Consider the following 21,991-nt stretch of genomic DNA (forward strand, 5'->3'; position numbering starts at 1 on the left):
TATTAATCTGGGGTATACACAATAGGAGAATACTGCTAATCCTAACCCCCCTAAAATGGGAGAGGTTCAGTTGGGTTTAATGTTGATGGTTTTGTGCAGTGTAGTCTTAAAGTTTAATAAGAGATAAGCAAACACTTTCTCCTTTACATAGAAACTTAACGTGTAGGCCAAATACTTAGGCCTGGGTCCAGCTAAAATAATATAACAATAATATATATTTTTACTGAGCATTTCAAAAATAATGGTTTTGGTGTATGACCTACCAAAGCCGGAAACGGGGGATATCGCCAGAACCAACCAACCTGGCAACTCGCGTAACCGGTGGGTTCAGTAGTTACTGTGGGGAAGATGGTGGACCTGGTGACAGCAGCGTGCTCCAAACTCCGTCCTAAACACTTCGAGAAATATTTACCATCTCAACCTGGCGTCAGGTATAGATTACCCGGGGACAATCACAGATAATACACAGAGTAAGTGGTAAAAAAGTGGGACATAACCCGCTCTGGACAGCTCTTTTTTCCGGGATTGAAGACGGCAGAGAGTTGCAAAACGTGGTTGGTGTCGCTCGTCACTGACGCTGGGCGAAGAAGTGTCAACAGAAGAGTTTGCTGGGGGAAAAAAAATGTGTCGGTTTTATAGTCTTTGACTCATAAACAGAAGTTTGGGCAACAGGGATAATTTAGACAGGCGTCTTTCTCTGTCTCCAGCTGTTAAACAACAGCGCAGCGGACTAGAAGGAGGCTAACCGACGCTGCTACCTCAGCTAGCTTTGTTGTGACCCGGAGGATCTGCTCGACATGCCGCGGAGTAAAAAAGGGAAACGTGGCTCCAGTAAGCCGGGTGAGTAACAGTAGCACGGAAACCCCCGTCCACCTTTGTAGACAGAAGAAAACAACAGGACGCATAATCTGAAAAACATCTTGTAGTAACATTTATGGTGTCCATGTGGCGACAGCAGCCTGTTGCTCTTCTGACTCCAGCGTGTAAACCTGTCATTGTTGCACCTGGCAACCACCGCATCTTTAAGCTATTTTACAATTTATTACGATTCGTAATATTTGCAGAATGTTTTTTTGTAAGGTTTTAGCGCGATTTGTCACCCATGACTTCTTTTAGCATGACAGATGACTTTTGATTAGACATTAGCATATTTACAAACGAGTGCAGTTTTGTAAGTACAATGTGTTTTTTATCATGAATGAAAATAGGTGTTGGAGATGCACCTATTTGTGATCATTTGTGATTTCTCACCAATTTTGCAAAGCTTTTAAATCTGATTTCAGCCAATTCCGATTTCTGTACTCAAAAACTCTAAACTCTAAAAAAAAATTCAAAATATATTTTGACACATGGAGAATGACATATGTAAAACAACGTTCTGTTTACATTGCTGTGTTGCTCTTTTTCATTGAAAAGCTAAACACGCAGTAAAATGCTCCACATTTGGACAGAGCTATTTGCACACCTACAACTAAGTACAAATGCACAAAAACATCAGTGAGACAATCTAATCAACCATTTTACTAATCAGGAACTCTTATTGAGAATCAGTAGAGCAGATATATATACAAACAAAAAACTTTATTTGTCCTAAAAACAATAACTGATTAAAACAGATATCAGCAAGCCAAACCTTAAATAAAATAAGAATTTATAATTCCGGAAAAGATCATTGTGCATCATTAATTGCAACATACCAATTTTATAAGAAAACTGAGGCTATAGCAGTGTAGTCATAATTTATTGAACTTTTTCCTGCAAGGTATTTTATAAATAAATACCTACGTTTAAGCCTTAAGAAACCTTTTTGTCATGAATGACTAGTATTTTTATTGGCACCAGACGTAATGTCACACAATCTGGATTTCACAAATATTTCAAAACAGAGACAACATGATGGCAGAGTTGATATTTTAAACTATTTTCAACATTTTTTTTTATTAAGAGATCAGCATGAATAGCAAAGCAATCTCTGTTCCTCATAGCTGATCCTGATCTTAACTATAATATATTGTGGTGTGTTTTTTTTGTCTCCTTTTTTCTTTCAAATACCTTAAAATTGCGACCACATTAATTTGTTGCTACACTAACATTCGTAATGCACTTTAGAACATGCAGCTCCCTTTAGAAACACTTTTTTTTTTGTACGAGGTTCATTTTTCTGATTACTCGGACATTTACAGTACTAACATAGTGTACTCTTGCATGCAGGGTTACAGTGAACTGCATACTATTTTTAGCAGCAGTGATATCATGCTACTTAAATTGTGCACAGCTGGTTGTACAGTTAGGTTTCAGAGTGCTGAAAGTGGAAAATCTGCGCGCCATGTGCAAGTCTGTCTTTTTTTTCCTGCAGCCACACTAACAGGTTCCTGATGTTGTATGACAGTGGTGTGAATCTCGTGTGTCCCTGTTCCAACCTGTTTGGAAAGCATGCGTCTGTACACACAATCTCTGTTGCATTGATTACCAACGGAAATTACAAGGAGGGAAGTCATAAAGAAATAAACTAATACATCGACAGAGTCATTAAATGTGGCGCTGCAGTGAGATCATGGAGCATTTGAGCACTGGTGCTCATGTGTAACGTGATTTAGAAATAAAGCTCACTTCTGGTGTTTTTCTCTCCATCACCGCCATCCCTCATTTTCCCTTCAACATCCTTTTGGTCCTTTTGCCCATGTGTCTCCCAACTCCATCAGGCTCTCTGCGTCAGGAGGTTCTTCAGCTGCAACTTTCAGCTAAAGGGTCGTTGAAAGGTAACTTCTCTGATTCCTAACATCAGATCCCCGTTGAGCTCAAACCCTGCGATGACCCTCAGTAAGGTGCATGCAGTAAACCTTAACATCAACTGAAATGCTAAAGCACACGGAAGCCATTTAAATTCTTCACCCATATGCCTCACCTGACTTTAAACACTTTCTTCTTTTTTTTTTAACTGAAATTATTAGTCAACTTCCATATGACCTGACTAAAAGTGTTGCTGATGATGAGGGATTGTTTTTCCTCTTTATAGATGGGGAAGTAGAATTGTGGAATTTTTTAAATGTATTATTTGGATTTTGGTTCCAAGCGATGGCAAAAACAGCATAATTGTGGTTGGGGGGATTTTTTTAAAAGGCCACTGTTGGTAAAAATGTCCAGAGAGAGGCAGCAGTGGTATTTGTAGGCGACACTTTTACGCACCTGAGAAAATCAGGGTTTTGTTTTTTATTTAAAGACAACGAAATATTTGTCTTTAAATATTGGGCCATATTTACTGCTGGTTGCTATTTGCAGCAAAAATACAACTAGCATAAATGTGAACAGTGACCTTCTTAGGAATTTAGCACAGAAAATGTGCCTAAAATATGGATAGAATATAAAATGTGAGCAATTTTTTTATATTTCTGAAAATAATACATGATTTTTTTTTAGTTTAGGTTGTTTTCTCCAGAGAGTGTTAAAAGCACTAAATCGTCATTGTAGTAGTTTATTTATTTCTTAAAAATAAAACTCTCTTTAATGAAATTGACCGGCCCCAAACCTCCAACCTGTTTCACTGTTAAATGCTGAAACTCGTGCACAGAAGAACATAAAATAAGTTCACCACTCCCAACCTGAATCCCAGTTCCTCCTGAAGCAGGTGACAGTTTGGTGAAACTGTTTCCAGCTTACACCAGAACCTGACTGCAGTGTGTGGCCACTGGGTGATAAAGACTGGAGGAAGGGAAGCAGGCTGCAGTGAGCTGTGTACACGTGTTGCTCGTTTGGCTTCCCTGAGTGAAGATAAAATTAGAGACGTTTTTTTTTTTTGTTCTTTTTTTTTTCGGTCTCCAAGTGACAGTTTGCATGTGCAGTCATCTGAAATCCCAGCAGTCGTCTTTGCCTACTGAAATGGATTTGTGGTTTCAGATGACAGGTTATTTCCCAAACAAAGCCGTCCAGTGATATTTGGGTCAGCGTCACCGACCGCTGGAGTCTTTTGTTCGATCGATGAGATGGATGAGATGACATGCGAGTCGTGGCAGGCAGATAACAGAGCCGTGGGTGGGTCTGCGTGGGAAGGTGTATCGCTGTGTGTGGGGCTGCAGTGGGAGTCAGCAGGCAGTGATCAGGAGTTCAAGGATAACTGGAAAAACTGCCGACTGGTCCACGCTCACAGAGCGCATTGGCTTCCCACCGAACCTGTTTGTTGATCCCATGTTGGGCAAACTCTGATTATGGAAACAAATTTTTGCAGGTTCACAACAGTGATAAAGAGCAAAAAAAATAAAAACAAAGCAGACAGAATGTGTCCTGTAGCGTTTAATATAACAAACAAGACAAAATCATATTGTATGATTAGTCAGTTTTTCAAATTCTGATCCATTGTTTTTAAAAGCTTTATTTTTCCGATCCACATTTTTATCAGTTTCCTATTTGTCTTTGATAACCGTGCAGGAAGATAGAACAGCATCGATTTCTTTCTTAAATTCTAGTTGTGAACCATTATTATTTATAACAGAGGAGGGGCGACTTCATAACATGAGTTACTGTTAAAAATACTTTCACTATTTTATTAAGAAAGACAAAATGATAATGGAGTGCAGCATCATATAGTAGTGACTATCCCAGGTCATGTTACTAAAACAACTCTTTCCTTTCTTTGTTCTAACTTCCTAAGATTGGACCCTCAATAGAAAACAGAAAATTAATTCTTTCTATTATTTGCTGACAGTCTTCTGTCACAGCCTGAGTGAACCACAAATGTCATAGGAAGTGCAGTTTTCTATTAAATGGTTTCTATTAAAACTACAGTTGTGATATGTAGTTTTTAAACACTTCACATGTAATGAAAATGGCTAACAGTTTATATGGTTAGCTCACTGATTGCTAAAAGCTGGTATTTTTCAATTGCATAATTTCAGTCACCAGTTGATTTTTATTTTATTTTTTTAATTCATGAATGTAGTGTCATAGTATTAGTGGATACATTTATGAGTGGACTAATAATAAGGCTGTAGAAAGCCTACCCTAAAGTTTAAATAAAAGACATGGAAGAATCTAAAACTGGGTCCGCTCAGGTTTGAATAGCTGAACTTTCCCCTATTATTACTCTGGTTACACATTCAATTTCCAGTTAGTCATAGGTTGACTATGAACAGTTATTTTTTTCTTTATTCAGGTGGAAACCGCTAAATAATACAAGAGCAAATGTTGCTGAAGTTGTAACTCCTCTCACTTTTGTAGTTTCTGTTCAGTTTGGAGTAACTGTCAAGTGTTTGTTAAAACTAAATCACTTCAGCTGGTATCTCAAATAAAATCACTCTGCTTTCCTGCTGTATGAGTGACCTCTGAATCACTTTTACCATACCAGTAGATTTTTAACGTGAACACAAACGCAGCGTGACCATTCTGGATCGTGAACACCCAATGAGGGGACAGATGAACGGCCTCGCTGGTCTTCAGTAATCCCACCAACAGTAGAAAGTCCTGAGGCAGCAGAAACATGAGAGTTAGCTTAGCCGCCTGCCTCTTCTTCCTCCACCACACATGGCAGAGCTGTGCTGGAACAAACCCCTGGTGTGCTAATAAAAGCCTAAACCATCACATAGTACTGCTTAATGGGAAGACCTTTCCAGTTCAGCGGTTTCCAGCTATTATGTCCTGATAGATAGATAGAAAAACCCCCCCCAAAAAACCACCTGTTCCTCTGGTGGATGTTATCCTGAAAGCCATTTTACTTGATGAGTGTCATCGTTTGTACAAGTCTGGCCCAGTTTGTAGCAAATTGCAATCATGCATGAATGTGTGTGTGTGTGTGCAAAATTTTATCATTCATTGTGAATTTTTTGAAAACTACATATGCAAGGATTGTAGATTTTGTGGCCAGTGTCTAATCCATATTTATTTTTTGTAATTCCACGTTTCAGATTCCAGGCTTTTTGTTTTCTTCACTTTTAAAAGTCATCAAGTTTCAGTAGAATACATCGTTTTCTTTATAGAAGCTTCTTTGCTTCCTCTGACTTAACAGTAAAATAAACTGAATGGTTAGCGTTCAGTCTTCCCTTGGTAAAAACTTCGGCACCGAAGTGTGTTGCTAGCAGTTTGAGCTGGTAGCATCTCACTGAGCTGCATTCACTGATTCGAGAAAATGTTGCAATTTTAGTGTCTGATGAGATCATGTCAGGATTTATGTTGTCAAATTTTTCTTTGCATTTCCATTTAATTATAGGGTATACAGTTTGCACTCAGTATTCATTGGGTTCAGGGACCACAGCCACCCACGAACAGCCAAAATATAAAAACTTCAGACCCCCTCTAAAATTGCTTATAACTTCATATTTTAATATACTTTAATATGTATTAATTTACCCAGTAGAAACAGTTTGGGGACTAGTGCAGAAGCTAACATATAGTTTTGCTTTACGCTACTTTTGGGGTATTCTTTCAAATATTTGAAATATTTGCCTATTTATGGATTGTTCTGCAGAAAAACCCATAAATAGGCAAATTTTCCATAAAAAATTCAGTTGTGTTCCACATAAAAAAATGTGCGTACAGGGTAATACGTGAATACATAACGGCAAACAGGCGGGGTCCACTGTATCTAGAAACCAGAAACTGACTCAGGTCGTAAGTGTTTGAGTCAGAAACACAAATGATTGAAAAGCAAAGGAACATAGACAATCTGCATCTTTTTCTCTCTAAGAGTAATTAACTCTTCCACTCACACTCACTCTACAACTTCGTCTGGGTTCCAAGTCTTTCCTTGGTCCACTAAAGCACAAATCTCGGTTCTACCCTCACCTGGTACCAACATGTGCTGACAGTGAGTTTATTTTCCAAGAGCTCCTGATTTTAAACTTCTTTTTTTTTTCCTGGCTTGTGGAAATAATCATTGCTGCTGATCATTGTTAACAGCGTTTGTTGACTTATTCTCTCAGCCCACTTCATTTTAACTTACTACTAAAAAGATTTCTTTGTTCTTGTTGGGTGTTTTTCCCTCCAAGTGCTTCACGTTCTGTGGATGTTTTGTTTTTGTCTCCAGGTGTTAGAAACGGGATGAAGGGAGAATCTGCAGCCAGTGACGATGAGCCGACATCGGACATTCTCAGCCACTACAGTAGCACCAGTGAAACTGCTTCGGTCCTGGAAGAGGGCCCAGGTCTGTACAGAGACACAGATATTATAATGCACAAAGCAGGCTGATTAAATTAGAGCAGCTGATTAAACAAGTTTAGTTCTTGTTGCTGTAGTGAATATTAGATAACTTTTTCTGAATGTTTAATAGTATGTCTTAACTTGTTCACAACTACTTTGCGCAACATTTATCTTCTAAGTGCTCTCTGGTCATATTTAGGGAGTGAGCAGGTGGATGAACAGACTGCACAAGAAGAAACAGAAGACAAGCTCAAGCAGTGTATAGACAACCTGATGGACAGAAGGTGAAGGTTTTTATTTAGCTTCTCTAAAATAGAAATAGTGGTAGCACGATGGTCTGCTAGAACCTAACATTATATCCTGAAAACTGATTTCCAGGACAATATATCCTGAAAATCAAAACGCCAAGAATTAGTGTGTGGAGACAAAAATGCTATTAGACAGATGACATGTTTGAATTAATGATTGGCAGCAAGAAGATGTCAAAAAACTAAAAGTTTGAAAACACAAGAATTTATGGGCTGCAGTGTTGATGAAGTAACTGTGTTCTCCTATAAAATGTAATTTTCTGTGCAAATATATTCATCATTCTACTGTGTAGTTTTCTTCAGTTTGTTGGGTTCTGATCATCAAAGTTCTGCACATTAAACTCTGCTTTACAATAATATATTGCCACAACAGATGGATATTGAAGCAGCCAACATCAAAAAGCTTTGACTGCCTCTATTGTCTCATTGCAAAGTCTCGCTCCGTTTGTCTTTTTCTTCCAGTGCAAAGACTCGTCTAGCAGCCCTGGAGTCACTACGACAAGCTTTCTCCTCCAGAGTTCTGTACGACTTCCTGACAGGCCACCGTCTCACGGTGCGCGACTACCTGGAGAGAAGTCTCAAAAAAGGTTCCGAAGACAATCGAGTTAATAGATTGACATTGTGTGTCATCATTGATGCGTCATGCTTTAGTTTTGTTTGTACACAAACTTTCTGATTACTTTATGAAAGCTTTGCCTGAGCTTGTTTGATGCAATATAAAACATCGTTCTTAGAGTGAACCAGTTAGGTCGCCCGAACTTGAATTTCTTCCTCTGTCCCTTCGTGTCTGCAGGCGTCGGAGAGGAACAGGCCGCGGCGGCAAACGTTTTCACAATGCTGTGCATCCAGCTCGGAGGAGGGGACGAGGCCGAGGAGGGCTTCAAGTCGCTTTGTCCGGTTCTCACCTCCATCCTGAGTGACAGCAGTGCCAATATAGCAGCTCGTCAGAGCGTTAGTGATGCCCTCTTCTTAGCAAATCGCACTTTAAAATTAAAACACTCTTTCTGATTGGAAGTTCTGGACGATAAAAAAAAGACCAAGATTAAAATGTGGGATTAGCAGTTTTGAACACATCTGTTTCAGAACATTTTATATGCATACACTGCTTTGTTTTTAAATAAAGATTTCTGCTTCTTTTTGGATGTTTTAAAAAGAGAAACACCATAATTGTTTCAATTCACGGTCACTGTTTAGACAAAAAAATAAATAAATAAAAACAGAGATAAAAACATTGATGTACATCAGTATGGCTTAATAAGAAAACTTCAGTGTTTTAATGTACATCTGCTCATCTCCTGTCTCATCAGTGTGCCAGGGCTTTGGGGATGTGTTGCTATGTCTCCACTGCAGAAGAAGGAGAGGTGAGATTTGTTTGCAACGTTTTGTGCTAACACACAACTACTCAATAACAAACCTGGGACAAAACACCCAAAAAAGCATAAATGAGTTTCATATATGTTGGCTTTTGTATTTAGTTTTTGTTCAATGCACATTTTTAACATGGTATCTGAACTGTTGCAGGACCTGGTGAAGTCACTGGCTCTTCTGGAGAGTGTCTTCTCATCTTCCTACCCTAACACAGAAGGAACGCTGCCCACACCCAAACCCGGTCTGCCCGGCCTCCACACTGCCGCCCTGCAGGCCTGGTCGCTGCTGGCCACGCTCTGTCCCACTTCCAAACTCACTGAGCTGCTGGAACTGTGAGTGGACATGAAAAACATAATAAATATTAATACTCCAAATAAAGATTTATATCTCACTTTTTTTGTTTTGATACATTCTTTTTCAGTTGAATAAACAAGTAAATGTAAAATTTCAGTCAAAATCCAGTTTTTTATCCTTTGTTTTCCATCTAAATTTATTTTAGATTTATTCATATTCACAATAAAAAAAAATACCCACCATCCTATTTTGCCCATTCCACAAATTTGTGTTTGTGGGATGTATATCAACTTATTTTATGGACAAATACTCGAAACGCACATTGCAACATCAGCCAAGATTTGCAGAAGAAGTCTGTATTAAGTCAAAACACAGTCACCACCAAAACAGCTCACACACACTGATATTTCATTGTGCTGTCTTAAATATCACATGCATTCACAGGCAGTTTTAGAGATGAGAAGCTACTCATTGCATCAACCTCAATGAGTTGTTCAGCTGGAAGACAGTTGTCCATGCCTTCCAGTGGAAGAAGAAATTTGCATCTGGACACATGTATGAGTCTGTTTAACTATGACCAGTTGCCAATCAGTCTAACCTTCCTTGAAGTGGGCGTGGTCATCTGATCTAGTCTCCGATAACAAATGTCCTGCAGCTTTTCAACTTGTCTGAGGTCCAACACAGTTGAGCCTCAGACTTCAGAACCTAAACTTTGAAGGACGCCGTCCCTTGATAGCTGGATTTTAAACCCAGGACTTTGTCTAATGTACTCCAACGTTATTGTATAATGTCATCAGTAGGTAGTAATCGTTACCAAATACTGATTATGCGTTCACTGTGTTCTTTGTAGGCACCTTCCTAAGCTGCAGGCCTGTCTGCAGAGCAGCGACGTCAACTACAGAATTGCAGTGGGAGAGACGATTGCTCTGCTGGTGGAGTTGGGCCGAGATATAGATGAGGTAATCTCAAACAAATACTATTTGCATGGTGGAGGATAGTGTAACTATTGATGAAAAATGGATGAATACTTTGTTGAACACAGATCAATCTATTACATAAAATTCTATTAAAATTTATTGAAGTTTGGGGTTGTAATTTGATAGAATGTGGGAAAAATATCAAGGAACATAAATACTTTTGCTAAGCACTGTAAATGCCTTTGATTTAGCGTCACTAACGCTATGTTCCTCGTGTAGGAGTTTGAGGTGGAGGACACTGAAAGTCTGTGCGAATGTCTAAAGAGTTTAGCCACAGACGGCAACAAACACAGAGCCAAAAATGACAGAAGGAAACAGCGTTCCATCTTCAGAGAGGTGCTACATTACATAGAGGTTGGTAACTGTCTCAAGTATTTCCAACTTGGAGGCTTTGACTTTTGGCTTCCTGTTTGCAGTCGGTTTCTTCTGCATCCCTGTTGTCTCTTTAGTTCCTGACATCCAGTTTCTGTCCCCACAGAATGAGGATTTCAATGAGGAGAAGATCAGATTTGGGATGGAGAGCGTTTACATCGATGGGTGGATGAGGAAAAGAATCTACGATGCCTTCAAGGAGATCCTAGAATCTGGAGTTAGACACCATTTACAGGTGTGGTAACAACGCTCCAACACAATAAAACACGCTGTGTAGAACATTAAGGCGATTTGTCCTCAACCAACCTCTATATGTAACTTGTTTTGTGCAGTACAACCAGCTACTCCGAGACATCTTTGGCCTTGGACCTCCCCTCATCTTAGATGCTGCTACTATCAAAGGCAGTAAGATCTCACGGGCAGAGAAGGTAAAGTATAATTAATTTTTTCACTAGCTTACTCCTGGCTCTTAAGACCATTAATACCTGTTCAGAATACAAAGTATGTTTGAAAACACACAGTTTAATAGCCATTTAATTTTTACCATTAAAACATGACCTCTTCAAATTGTATTGGTTTAAAATAAAGGCCAATACATTCTCTACTGGTATGTATTGCTATTCAGTCTTAGTTTATGAAATAGTCATTAAAGGTTTCCCCCAGAAAACTTGCTAAGCCCGGTGGTTGGGTGCTCAGCAGCAGCCTGTTGTGCTTTTGAGTTAAAAAATGTTTAAAGTTGACAGGAAATTTGAAAATATCACTTGATAATTATGTGTTATTGAAAGATTGGAAGATTAATACTTGAACACCAGCTATAAAGTTTTAAAAGATGCAAACATTTTAAAAAGACTTTAAAAAATAAGCAATGCTTAGCCTGGTGGGGGCACAAGTAAAGCCTGGTGGCCCGCCAGGCTTATAATGCACTGGGGAAACTCTGGTCATTTCTTTTTTTTTACCTCCTCACGGAAAAATGTTTTTTTCTGGCGAAGAAATCTTACACCCTAGAAAAACATCCTCCTAATGTAGCATAAACACTTTCCCCCCCCTTCAACAGCATTTATTCAACGCAGCTGCCTTCAAAGCCCGAACGAAACAGAGGAATAAAGTCAGGGACAAACGCGCTGATGTCATGTGAGGGACGGACAAGAAGGGAGCGGATGAGGAACTGAGATGCCTTCGGATCTTCACCCATCAGACACAAAAAGACTCAGATTTTTTCACTTGTGCTCTTCATTTGCTCTACAAAGAGCTTTACCTGCTATGAAGCGTTTTTGCCAGACCAGTTGTGTGGTTTTAATGAAAACATTTTTGTTTTGTATTAATAAGTAGCAGAACAGGGTTGAAATCTGAACCAAACATTTAAAGAATCTGATTCTGTACAAAAAAAAGGAGCCAAGGAAACGTTGTGCTAAGTGTCTTTACTGTATGGGATGTCTGATTCCTTGTTTACCCCCCTGAAAGCCTCATGTCTCTCACCCAGCCAGAGTGGCTTCTTCAGCAGCCAAAAAAAACCTTTTCAAGCAATGCAACCTTTGAGAAACGTGTGTGGTGTTTATGTGCGAGTGTGTTTTATCTGACATTAATTTAACCATGAAATAAAACACTTACCATGTGAATCCAGAAGATGCCTAATTAAAAAAAAGAAACATTATTATTGTCATCTCTGTATTGTTTTTGCTTTTACAAAATAAGTGAGCTTTTTCTGGTGGAAAAATTTGTATTTTACTGTTTTAATTTATTATAAGAGCTGTAATAAGTGGTTTTTTTAAGAAACTTGAAATTATGAACTGTTTACAGACACAACTATGGTTAAAGATGACAGAGGTTTATATAAGTTTTCTTTCCGATTCATTTTTAACGAGGGTTACCGGGTCATAACATATTTACGTGTATGTAACACATAGAACATGGATTCATGGACATATGTGTATGTGAGATGAATTGAATGAATTTTAGTCTCTAAACAACAGTAAATGTTTTAACAGCTGCTGATCAGCAAGTTTGACAACATTGTTTTTAACTAATGAAGTTCACATTAAACATCCGTCTGTTTTAATGACTTTTATTTGGTGAACTTGATGGCTGCCAAACGGTTTGAACTGGTGATAAACCAGAAGAACAGAGAATGTTTGCAGAGTCACTGCAAACTTTTACAGTTTAGTAACTGTGTTGTTGATCCTTCTTGGAGGGAATCAAATGAAATAAAAAGCAGTTCAACATCTACATTGTTTTTAGTTATTCCAAATTGTCGAAATGTTGCATTGGTTTTGGACTAGTACGTTTTCTTATAAGTAAAGTCAGCATAAGGCTAATGGGCGTGTGTGCAATTTTTAAAAAAATCATACTTTTTCTATGGTTTTAAAAATCAAATAATGTGCTGTCTATGTTAGCATTTAAAGGTTTTTATTTTGATTTATCATCTGAAATCATGGATATTATTTAATGCATCATCTTTTTATTTACAGAGTCCATGCTGACCACATGGAAAAATGGGAGGTGGGGACTTAAAGCAAATGTTTTACTGGATTGGCATAATCTAAAATTGACACAAATGTATTCAATAGAGAAAGTTCAACACGTCTTTTCCGGGAAAAGTATACATTTCCAAGTAAAAACCCACTACCATTTTGGCAGTGGCTCATGTTTATATTTAACTCAAAAGAAAATGCTTTTATTTTGGTGTTGTTTCTGCTGCCTCCTCGTGGTTGCTTTCATCACTACACCCACTTTGAACTGAGCAAGGTGGTATAGTCCCAACATGGAGGCGCAGCGCAGGTAGAGCAAAAATCATTCGGGTTTGGTGTTGAAGCGGCTTCCTGAAATGCATTTCAGTCATTGACCGAGGGCTGCGCTTAGCTCTTGGCCTGAAACAGAAGCATTTGGCTGCTGCTCCTGAGGAGTAACTTTCATGCAACGACGGTGCCATTATCAGGCTTGTTAGCTGAGCCTGGTGGTTCATAGTGAGCCGTGTGTGTCGCCTCAGACGCGGATGGACTCCGACCAAATCACCGGGCTGTACGGAAAGGTCAGCGGCCTGGCTGTTCCGGTTTCAGCTCGTGTGAGCGAGGAGCAGCTGCCGGAAGTCCGGATCTACACCGTGACAGCGGGTGAGCTAGCTGCAGCTAACACAGCCTTCTTCCACTGATGCTGAACAGTACTTATTTGTTAATTACACATTTGGGACTAAATTATTATTAATTAAATTGTGTTATTATTATTAATAAAGTCATCATGTTTCTTAAATTTGTTTTAAAATAAGGCTGTCAATAAAATAAATTAATTATTTTTAAACAATGCTGGAAGCTTTTGGCAAAATTTGTATTAATAATTCCTTGAAATCAAATCTTACCATAAAAAAATGGAAATTATGAAAAATGATCACCCCATAAATCTAATAACTTCTTGGGCCGTGCTTAGTGACAACCATAAACTGTTTGTGATAACTGGCACATTGCTGTGGAGGAATATTTGTACATGTACACCTGTTTAAGGTCACATTTCAATAGGATATAAGTCCAGACTTTGACTAGGCCATTTCTATTTTGTTGAGCTATTTCCCAGATCTCTACATTGTAAAGTTTTTGCAGATCTGCCCCCCATCACTTGAGGACCTTAATGATAATGAAACTATCACATTTCTGCAAACAATTATGGACACGAAATAAAGACTTTGTGCAACGTAAAATTAATATAATACTTTTGCCAGAGGCCCCTTTTAATAAATCCCAACTTTTTACTGTGTACACATGCAGAGTGGATCCAGACTGACCTGGTCCGAAACTCCAGACTTCGCTACTCACAGCAGTGGACTCTGATCGCTGACAGCAACAACCACAAAAACATCAGGACCGTCCTCCCACCTGGACCATGTTCACCACTGTCTGGAGAGTGAGTGGTGCTTGCTTTAATGTAACTGTTTTATCCTCAATTATATTTACAGCTGCTATTAAGTCTTGACTATAAAACCTGTACAAATGTTTTATTTGTTTGAGTGACAGCTGCTGGAATCAAAGACTTCCTGAAGTGAATGATTGTAGGTTTATAAAACCTTCAGGGAAATAAAGTACAGCAGTCAGACAGAGCAGACTTCTGTTAAGCTGCAAAGACTTAACAACACTGCAGAAATGTTTCCTCCCTCTCGCTCAATTGGAATTGAACCATGCCTTTACATAAAAGAAATCTACATATTGAGGTTTACTAAGCAAGAATAAATGTCTATATTTTTAAAGTGATATAAACCTACAGGCTGTACAGTTTGTCGTAATTGGCACAAATAATGATTCAACGATCCACCGGATCTTACAGAATAGAAGATGCATTCTCTTTTTCACCATACATGGGATTATAAAAAGTGAAAAACAATGGAACAATGTTTGTGTTCAACCTGTGCACATGGAAATAGTTATTGTGAAAAACTGCCGGCACAAGAGGTGTGGCTCAGCTAGGGATGCAAACAATTAATTGACTTGCGATTAATTGTTTAAAATTTTAACTGATAATATCTAGTTAGACCCACTTTTAGTGTTGTAGTGTGCCCACCATCCAGAAGAGGGCGCGACTGGACAACCATAATCCCAGCCAGTTAAGGCAGAAACAAAGATGGCGGAGCCATACCAGAACGGGAAAATGAAACGGTCCAGAATTCAGTGTGAGATGTAAAATGCACTTGATGTGGTTCTGTTATGAAACATAAACACTCGACAAGCTCCGTCAGTTCCACCTTAAAGCACTCACTCAGCTGTGCCTCCTGATAGAGCAGTGTGAACTTCTCAACCACAAATGATTAAAATATAAAAATGTGTTTTGTTTTTTAAATTATGAAAAACCTAGTCCTTCGTGTTATGGAAAAAAGAGAAAATGGTCACCTATCAATTAATCCTTAGGCAATTGTGATTGATAAGCTCAGTGAACTCGAGGATAATAACTTGGCAATAAAATTAATCAAAGATTTCCAGTTCTGTTTTTTCTTCAGATGACAATGGTGACTATTTTGCAGAAGTTTTCATTTCTGTTCTTCAGGTTATTGAGTGAACTGTCGCCAACTCGTGGCCTGAGGGCTGTTGTCAGGGAGACGGGCAGCCAGCAGCTCCTAGAGGTTAGAATGATGGATCAAAATCATCCCCAGGAGGACAAATGCTTTAACATCTCAATAAGCTGCTGCTTGTGCTTGTTCCTGTTCAGATCTGGGACCGTCACGGCCTCAGGAAAAGCCTGAACCTGTCTGCCCTGAACATCCACGGCAGAGTGTACGACGACAGTAAGAGATCGGACTGAGCGTTGTGCGTGAGTGTGGTACTTTGACACGCCCCTCATGTCTCACTGTGTGCGTCCAGCTCAGTTCGGCTGCCTGTCCTGGTCAGAGTGTGAGAGCAAGCTGCTGTTCGTAGCTGAGCGTAGCCGCAGCTCGTCGGCAGAAACGCGTTCTGGAGAATCCGCGAGCAGAAAGGTTGACAAACATCGCCACAGAAACACACCCTGATATCGAGTTTGCTGTACGGAGACGTCTTTGTGTCCACACAGGACAGGAGTGTGTACTGTGAGGACTGGGGCGAGGCTCTGACCAGTAAGAGTGTCCCAGTGCTCTGTGTGGTGGATTTGCATCATGGTGAGATCGATGTACTGCAGAGCGTCCCGCAGGACGTCTCACCTGGACAGGTGAGGAGAGACGCTAACCTCACTTCTTCGTCAATGATGTTTTTAATCACAGCAGAAACTTTATTTATCATGGTTGATCAGTATATGAATGTTTTCCACAGGCACTGTGGGCTCCCTGCAGCCAGGCTGTGTTTTTTGTCGGTTGGTACCATGAACCTTTCAGACTTGGACTGAAGTTCTGCTCCAACCGCAGGTCTCAGACTTTATTATACACACCTAGAGTGAAGCAGGATGACAGAAAAAGTAGTTTATCACTTTAGCCTAACTTATATCTTGACCTTCTATTTAATGTTACTTCTATTTAATATTTAATGTGTGAACATGTATAAATGATCAAACTACAGGCTGGAGGAAGATTGGGAGCTTCTCAAAGTAGTAGTAAAATGTCCAGAACATTCTTTAGTTATTTATGTTGGACATCAACAGCAATGAGAAAAAAAGACCTTAAAGAGCATCTACTGTTTAGAAATACATCTGCTGCTATCCCTCATTTCAGAATTTTTCTTTGCTGTTGATATGGAAACTATTTTCACACTACCAAGTATTTACCAGGAGGATTCACCGTCGGTTTTATTCTAACAGCCTGGCATAAGTGTTTACTTCCTGATTAGAATCGGTTCTAATATTTTCCTGCCTTGACTCTCAATCGTAGCTTAATAAATTCAGTAAATTTAAAAATGCCAGGATTGTGTGTGGATAATTAATTTCTCTGTCTTATTTTTTCAAACAATTTTTCAAAGCCTTTCCAGGAATGTATTTAAAGCATGATGTGGAGAAATTGGGGTTTACCTTCTATGTGCCTTTTTTGTCATCCTTGTGTTTCAGGTCGGCTTTATTCAGACTCAGCCTGGATGGACACTGTGGTGAGACCTTTACCTCCGTCTTTTTTTAACGTATTCATCTCTGATCATCTGACCTCTGACCTCTGTGATCTACACCGCCCTCTCTCCTGTCCCAGAGTGTATATCAGGGGACAACCTCTCCGTCTCCTGTCCCAGGCTGAGTCCAGATGGATCCACGTTGATCTACCTGCAGGGTAGTGTGTTTGGGCCCCACAACCAGTGCCTCAGTGTACAGCAGGTGCGGGGTGTGTTTGAGTTGTTTTGTACTTCTCTGTGTGTTTTCTGTCCATTAACAGTTGAATATTAAACCTGCACAGTTGGACCTGAAGAGTGGGAAGACCTCGACCATGCTGGATGTGGTCAGCAGACCTCAGACTGGTGGGTTAAAGGTCAATCAGGCCACCCAATGAAGACTCACTCAGTGCAACACGTTGGTCTAAACTGTTGGAGCTTTAATAAATAAACATCTAGGTTATATCTAGATTAGTAATCTAGACATTTTTGATGGTTCCAGGTGACTTTGCGGGTGTGTATGAAGCTCTGCCGTCCCACTGCTGGTCTGCGGACGGTGAGAAAGTTGTGTTCAGCAGCGCCGTTAGAAACTGGAAGGTAACACTCACCGCTGTCTGCAACCAATAAGCAGATATCCATGCCATATCATTCATTCATACATTCATTTCAAAATAAAGCGAGCTGTGTTTGATTTTGAGTCATTAGTAATTAAACTGCTCTGTCTCTCCTGTCAGGATGTCTTCATGGTGGACAGAGGAACAAAGAAAGTCTCTTCCCTCTCTGATAGTAAGAGTCCGTCCTCTCCTCCACCTCCGCCCCCACCCTCCTCTCTTCTGTCCTCATCTCCATCTTTCATTTTCCCTCCTCCTCCCTCCCAGCCTCCCACTCCTCTCCTTCCTCCCCCTCCATCCCCTTATTGGTCTTTGTATTCACCTCCGCCACCACCTTCTCCACCGGCTGTTCCTCTCTTCCCTCCTCCTCTTCCTCTTCTGTCTCCTGTTCTTCCACCTCCTCCTTCTCCTTTTGCCCAAAATTCGGCTCCTCCTCTTCCTGTTGACTCTTACTTTCCAAATCCTCCTCCTCCTCCTCATTCCTCGTCTCATCTTCACCAAGAACACCAGAGACAGGTGGAAGGTATGACATTTCAAAATTAAAGCCCCGGGTTGCGAGCTCTATAAATGGAAGAACACTTTTGACAATGCAGTTGTTATCTATGTATCATAAACTCATACATCTTTTAAAAGTATTCAAACCTTTCCACGTTTTGTCACATTACAACTACTAATGTCAAGTGTGTTTTATTGAGATTTAATGTGATGGAGCAAAAAAATAATTGCACACAATTGTGAAGTAGAAGGATTTAATACTTGGGTTTGACATTTTTTTTTGTCTTTGCTGCATTTTGGCTGCAGATCTCTCTGATCTTTCTAAGGTTTATGGAAGCTGGAAGCTACTGACAGTCCAAAGAGACCTGATGGTCGTCTGCTGCTCCAGCCCCAACTCGCCTCCCACCCTGGTCAGACACACACACACACACACACACACCAATACCAGCCTACATCATGTAACCCAGGTGAATGGGTTTTAGAGCTGACATAATGTGTTGCTTTGGTGTGTGCAGAGGGTGGGATTCCTCCCATCAGCAGACGAAACTGTAACCTGGAGAACTCTGCAGCAGCCTGTCACGACGTTTGATTACCTCTGGACGGTCCTAGATGTCACACCTACATCAGACGAGGACAACCTACGTTACCGTGAGCTTTCAACTTCTGTCTTATTAGAAGATTTCTTTGGGGTATAACATGATAAACGTGTGATGTAATCTGTCAAACCTGGATGGACAGATTATCTGTCTCAGGACATACAAGCACGACATGGTGACAGTTTTAACAAATATGTAAAAAAAACAGATTTAAAAAAAATGTTACTGCACATTTAAGAGCTGGAACATTTATATGAACAATAAAATAACAGAAAACATTTGAGATTTTTCCATTTGTGAATTTCTGCAAGGTTTAGAATCAAAAAAACCTTTCAAGAAAACCAAATGTTGGATTGAATAGGTTTTGTTCTTTGTTCTTCTTCATTGTCTGTTTTCTAAACAGCTGGTTTAGATTTCGGGGCCATCTTGGTCAAACCATCCCATCTCCTCTGTGAAACCGGAACACCTGTGGTTGTCTTCATCCATGGTCTGGACCTCTCTTTGGCTTTGCATGGGAAATTTTCACATAACAAAACGGCACATATAAACACCCAGAATAATGCCTTGCTCGTTTAGGTGGCCCTCACTCCCAGTTCCCTGTAGAGTGGAACAGCACCACCGCTGGACTGGTTGAACTGGGCTTTGCCGTGCTTATGGGTGAGATATTTTCGTTCCTTGCTTGTCTGCAGAAATTCTCCCAGAAACATACAGATGGTGACTTTCATAATCTTACAGATGTTTTTGAGGAAAACACCTGGAAAGATCCCATGTATGTAAAGTTGCTGTGTGTAATATGTGGCAATGTCAGCCTGGATTTTTTCCCTGCACTTTAAAAGTTTACTTTAAATATCTGTTTTGGATTACATTGTATGCTAGTGATCATAATCATAACCAGATTTTATTATTTTTTTGGGCTCCAAGGGTTTGATCCCTCTGTAATTCAGTCGACGTCACTCTGCCACTCTGTCTCCATCCAGTGAACTATCGGGGATCCACAGGGTTCGGACAAGACAGCATTTTATCCCTGATTGGTCAGGTCGGGAGTCAGGATGTAAAAGATGTTCAGGTATCAACTTTCCTTGTCTGTCTCTTGAAATAAACCTATGATGAGCGATGTGTTGATGTTCTAGCAGATGAGTGTTTGTCACAGCACAGAGATCCTTCACCTTAACACCATGAAATTAATCTTGTCTGTGTTCATCCTGTAATATAGCGGGCTGTTATGGCTGCGCTCCAGAATGACAAAACCCTCGATCCCAAACGCTTGGCTGTGATCGGTGGTTCCCATGGTGGTTTCCTGTCCTGTCATCTGATTGGACAGTACCCAGACTTCTACAGAGCGTGTGCAGCCAGGAATCCGGTCATTAACGCCGCTACGCTGCTGGGAACCAGTGACATAGTGGACTGGTGAGAAAAACTGTACATAATATTCACAGCAGCATTGGTGGGTTGTGAAAAAGTATACACACCTCCTGGACCTCTGCCGTTTTTTTTTTTGTTTGGATTTCTTTGTTGGATGAGCACATAAAAACACATAAATTAAGTGAAAGGGAAATAAAACATTGTGTAAGTTTGTTCTCTCCAAAAGTTCAATGGGTGGGGATACTTTCACATGGGACTGTAATAGTCACTTTATGACATGAGTTTTATTATTCTGTCTTCCTGCTTACAGGAGATACACAAGCGCAGGCTTTCAGTTCTCATATGACAACATCCCTACTGCTGAAACTTTGGCTGCAATGTTACTGAAGTCTCCCATCACACATGCAGCACAGGTAAGACTCATATAAACACACACTTTATTATATTACAGCATTGAAGAAACAGATAAATAACCTTATTTAGGCCAGGAGTTAATTTCTATTTTCAAATATGTTTCAGTAGCAATTCTTGCCATAATTTATTGAGCATTTTAAAGCTCCCTGTATTACCAAAAATGCCCTCTATGGGGTGCTAAACTCTAACATAAAAATGTTCACATAGCAGTTTTGAGTTTTAGAGATGCTATAAAACGTTACTTTCATCAACAGATAAGATTTTTGAATTATAGTTACTTCTAGTTAAGGGAAGAAAGAGTTTACATGACCTTTATCAAATCAATGTCATTGTGTTTAATGTGTGTAGATCAAAGCACCAGTGCTACTGATGTTGGGTGGGAAGGACAGACGAGTTTCTCCTCATCAGGGTCTAGAGCTCTACAAAGTACTGAAGAGCAGAGGTTCACCTGTCAGGTACAAGTGAGCAACATAAAAACCTAAAATGGTGGCCCAGACCCTTTGACTTCTGCCGTTTCATTTCTCTCTCCAGGTTGCTGTGGTTTCCAGAGGACGGACACTCTCTGTCCAGGGTGGACACTCAGGTTGACTGTTTCCTCAACACCGTGCTGTGGCTGACCCAACACCTCTGAGCAAATCCCTCCAAACAAACCCCTGTGACGAGGCTGCTGTGATTCTGCTGACTGCTGCTGAATTTTTGACACCCCTTATTTGTAATAAAACAGAAACCCTTCTTTATACTAAAATTAATCCCAATTTTATAAAAGTGTCTTTGAAACAAAATCATGCAATAAACACTGGTCATGATCTGCAGATTGGATCGTTTTGTTTCAGCTTGGTTGACTATAAAACTGAACCGTATCTCCTATGGTTGCCCTAGCCATAATTTCAGGTAGAGATTTTTTAATGCAAATAGCTGACATCAATGCGCATTATTTTTTAAGAATGGATAAAAATATAATACCTGATGTACCTTACAAAAAGAGATCTGATTTGATGTAATTAAAATATATTTACAATTTTTAAAATGAAATACAGATTTGTTCAGTTCTTTGTTTAGATTGTTGTTTTTATGAAAAGAAAAGAAATTTGACAACTTGAAATCGGACCTGATCTGTCTCTTTAAGAAGCTCCTACTTTTTCCTACGCCCCGCCTTCGCCACGTCATGAAGGCGTGCAAAGAGCCAATGGACGTCAGCTTCCGTGTTCGGGGATAAGCTACTCGGTCACGTCCGGTCTATTGAAAATGGCATTTTACGCAAGGTGCTTGCAGTGCTTGACCAAGGTAACAATTAATGATGTACATCGATCCAAAGCTCCAACAAGTAAACTTGAGAAAGATTTTAAGATGTACGCCTTGTTATACATTCATGGATACGAAGGTGAGTTTTACTGTCTTTAAGCTTTGTGGCTAACGTTAGCTTTAGCTTGTGGTAGTAGGCAATGTTCTCGAGCATTTTCATTATAAAAATATGCTATTTAAGTACCTAAACATGCTCATTCATTCTAACGGACAATGTTTTTAACCCTATTATATATACTTATTTTCAAGTATATTATG

The 21,991-nt window shown here is 39.7% G+C and overlaps 2 protein-coding genes across 5 annotated transcripts; both read left to right on the forward strand.

Moving 5' to 3' along the window:
• The first annotated feature begins 291 nt into the window (after nt 1-291).
• On the forward strand, nt 292-12,667 carry ifrd2 (interferon-related developmental regulator 2). 3 transcript variants are annotated; one of them, XM_028022205.1, is made up of 14 exons: nt 292-431; nt 708-840; nt 2,703-2,759; nt 7,013-7,129; nt 7,325-7,409; nt 7,896-8,020; nt 8,227-8,384; nt 8,741-8,794; nt 8,955-9,133; nt 9,946-10,054; nt 10,292-10,426; nt 10,551-10,679; nt 10,777-10,872; nt 11,499-12,667. In XM_028022205.1, exons 2-14 carry the CDS (start codon nt 798-800, stop codon nt 11,577-11,579), a joined length of 1,368 nt encoding a protein of 455 aa, XP_027878006.1. In that variant the 5' UTR covers nt 292-431; nt 708-797; the 3' UTR covers nt 11,580-12,667. The 3 variants fall into 3 exon arrangements, with proteins under 3 accessions (XP_027878006.1, XP_027878015.1, XP_027878025.1); XM_028022214.1 differs by lacking the exon at nt 2,703-2,759 and having other exon boundaries at nt 320-840; nt 11,499-12,503; XM_028022224.1 differs by lacking the exons at nt 708-840; nt 2,703-2,759 and having other exon boundaries at nt 324-431; nt 11,499-12,503.
• A 495-nt stretch (nt 12,668-13,162) lies between these two features.
• On the forward strand, nt 13,163-21,250 carry LOC114148491 (acylamino-acid-releasing enzyme). Of its 2 annotated transcripts, XM_028023817.1 has the most exons (22): nt 13,163-13,551; nt 14,197-14,332; nt 15,464-15,539; nt 15,626-15,701; nt 15,778-15,890; nt 15,965-16,099; nt 16,201-16,292; nt 16,925-16,962; nt 17,058-17,179; nt 17,259-17,319; nt 17,456-17,550; nt 17,688-17,739; nt 18,067-18,087; nt 18,366-18,469; nt 18,575-18,707; nt 19,059-19,142; nt 19,232-19,312; nt 19,633-19,721; nt 19,869-20,062; nt 20,328-20,430; nt 20,780-20,886; nt 20,963-21,250. In XM_028023817.1, exons 1-22 carry the CDS (start codon nt 13,434-13,436, stop codon nt 21,060-21,062), a joined length of 2,130 nt encoding a protein of 709 aa, XP_027879618.1. In that variant the 5' UTR covers nt 13,163-13,433; the 3' UTR covers nt 21,063-21,250. The 2 variants fall into 2 exon arrangements, with proteins under 2 accessions (XP_027879618.1, XP_027879625.1); XM_028023824.1 differs by lacking the exon at nt 18,067-18,087.
• Nucleotides 21,251-21,991: the final 741 nt, after the last annotated feature.

The sequence above is a fragment of the Xiphophorus couchianus genome, chromosome 1 (genome assembly GCF_001444195.1).
Source record: "Xiphophorus couchianus chromosome 1, X_couchianus-1.0, whole genome shotgun sequence".
Lineage (NCBI taxonomy): Eukaryota > Metazoa > Chordata > Actinopteri > Cyprinodontiformes > Poeciliidae > Xiphophorus > Xiphophorus couchianus.

Excerpts from the sequence above, each read along its gene's own strand:
- ifrd2 (XM_028022205.1), top strand. The coding sequence starts at position 798 with ATGCCGCGGAGTAAAAAAGGGAAACGTGGCTCCAGTAAGCCGG. Across the intron at positions 7,130-7,324 it reads GGTCCTGGAAGAGGGCCCAG|GGAGTGAGCAGGTGGATGAA; the intron begins GTCTGTACAGAG and ends GGTCATATTTAG. Across the intron at positions 10,873-11,498 it reads AGATCTCACGGGCAGAGAAG|CATTTATTCAACGCAGCTGC; the intron begins GTAAAGTATAAT and ends CCCCTTCAACAG.
- LOC114148491 (XM_028023817.1), top strand. The coding sequence starts at position 13,434 with ATGGACTCCGACCAAATCACCGGGCTGTACGGAAAGGTCAGCGGCCTG. Across the intron at positions 15,702-15,777 it reads CGGCAGAGTGTACGACGACA|CTCAGTTCGGCTGCCTGTCC; the intron begins GTAAGAGATCGG and ends GTGTGCGTCCAG. Across the intron at positions 16,293-16,924 it reads AAGTTCTGCTCCAACCGCAG|GTCGGCTTTATTCAGACTCA; the intron begins GTCTCAGACTTT and ends CTTGTGTTTCAG.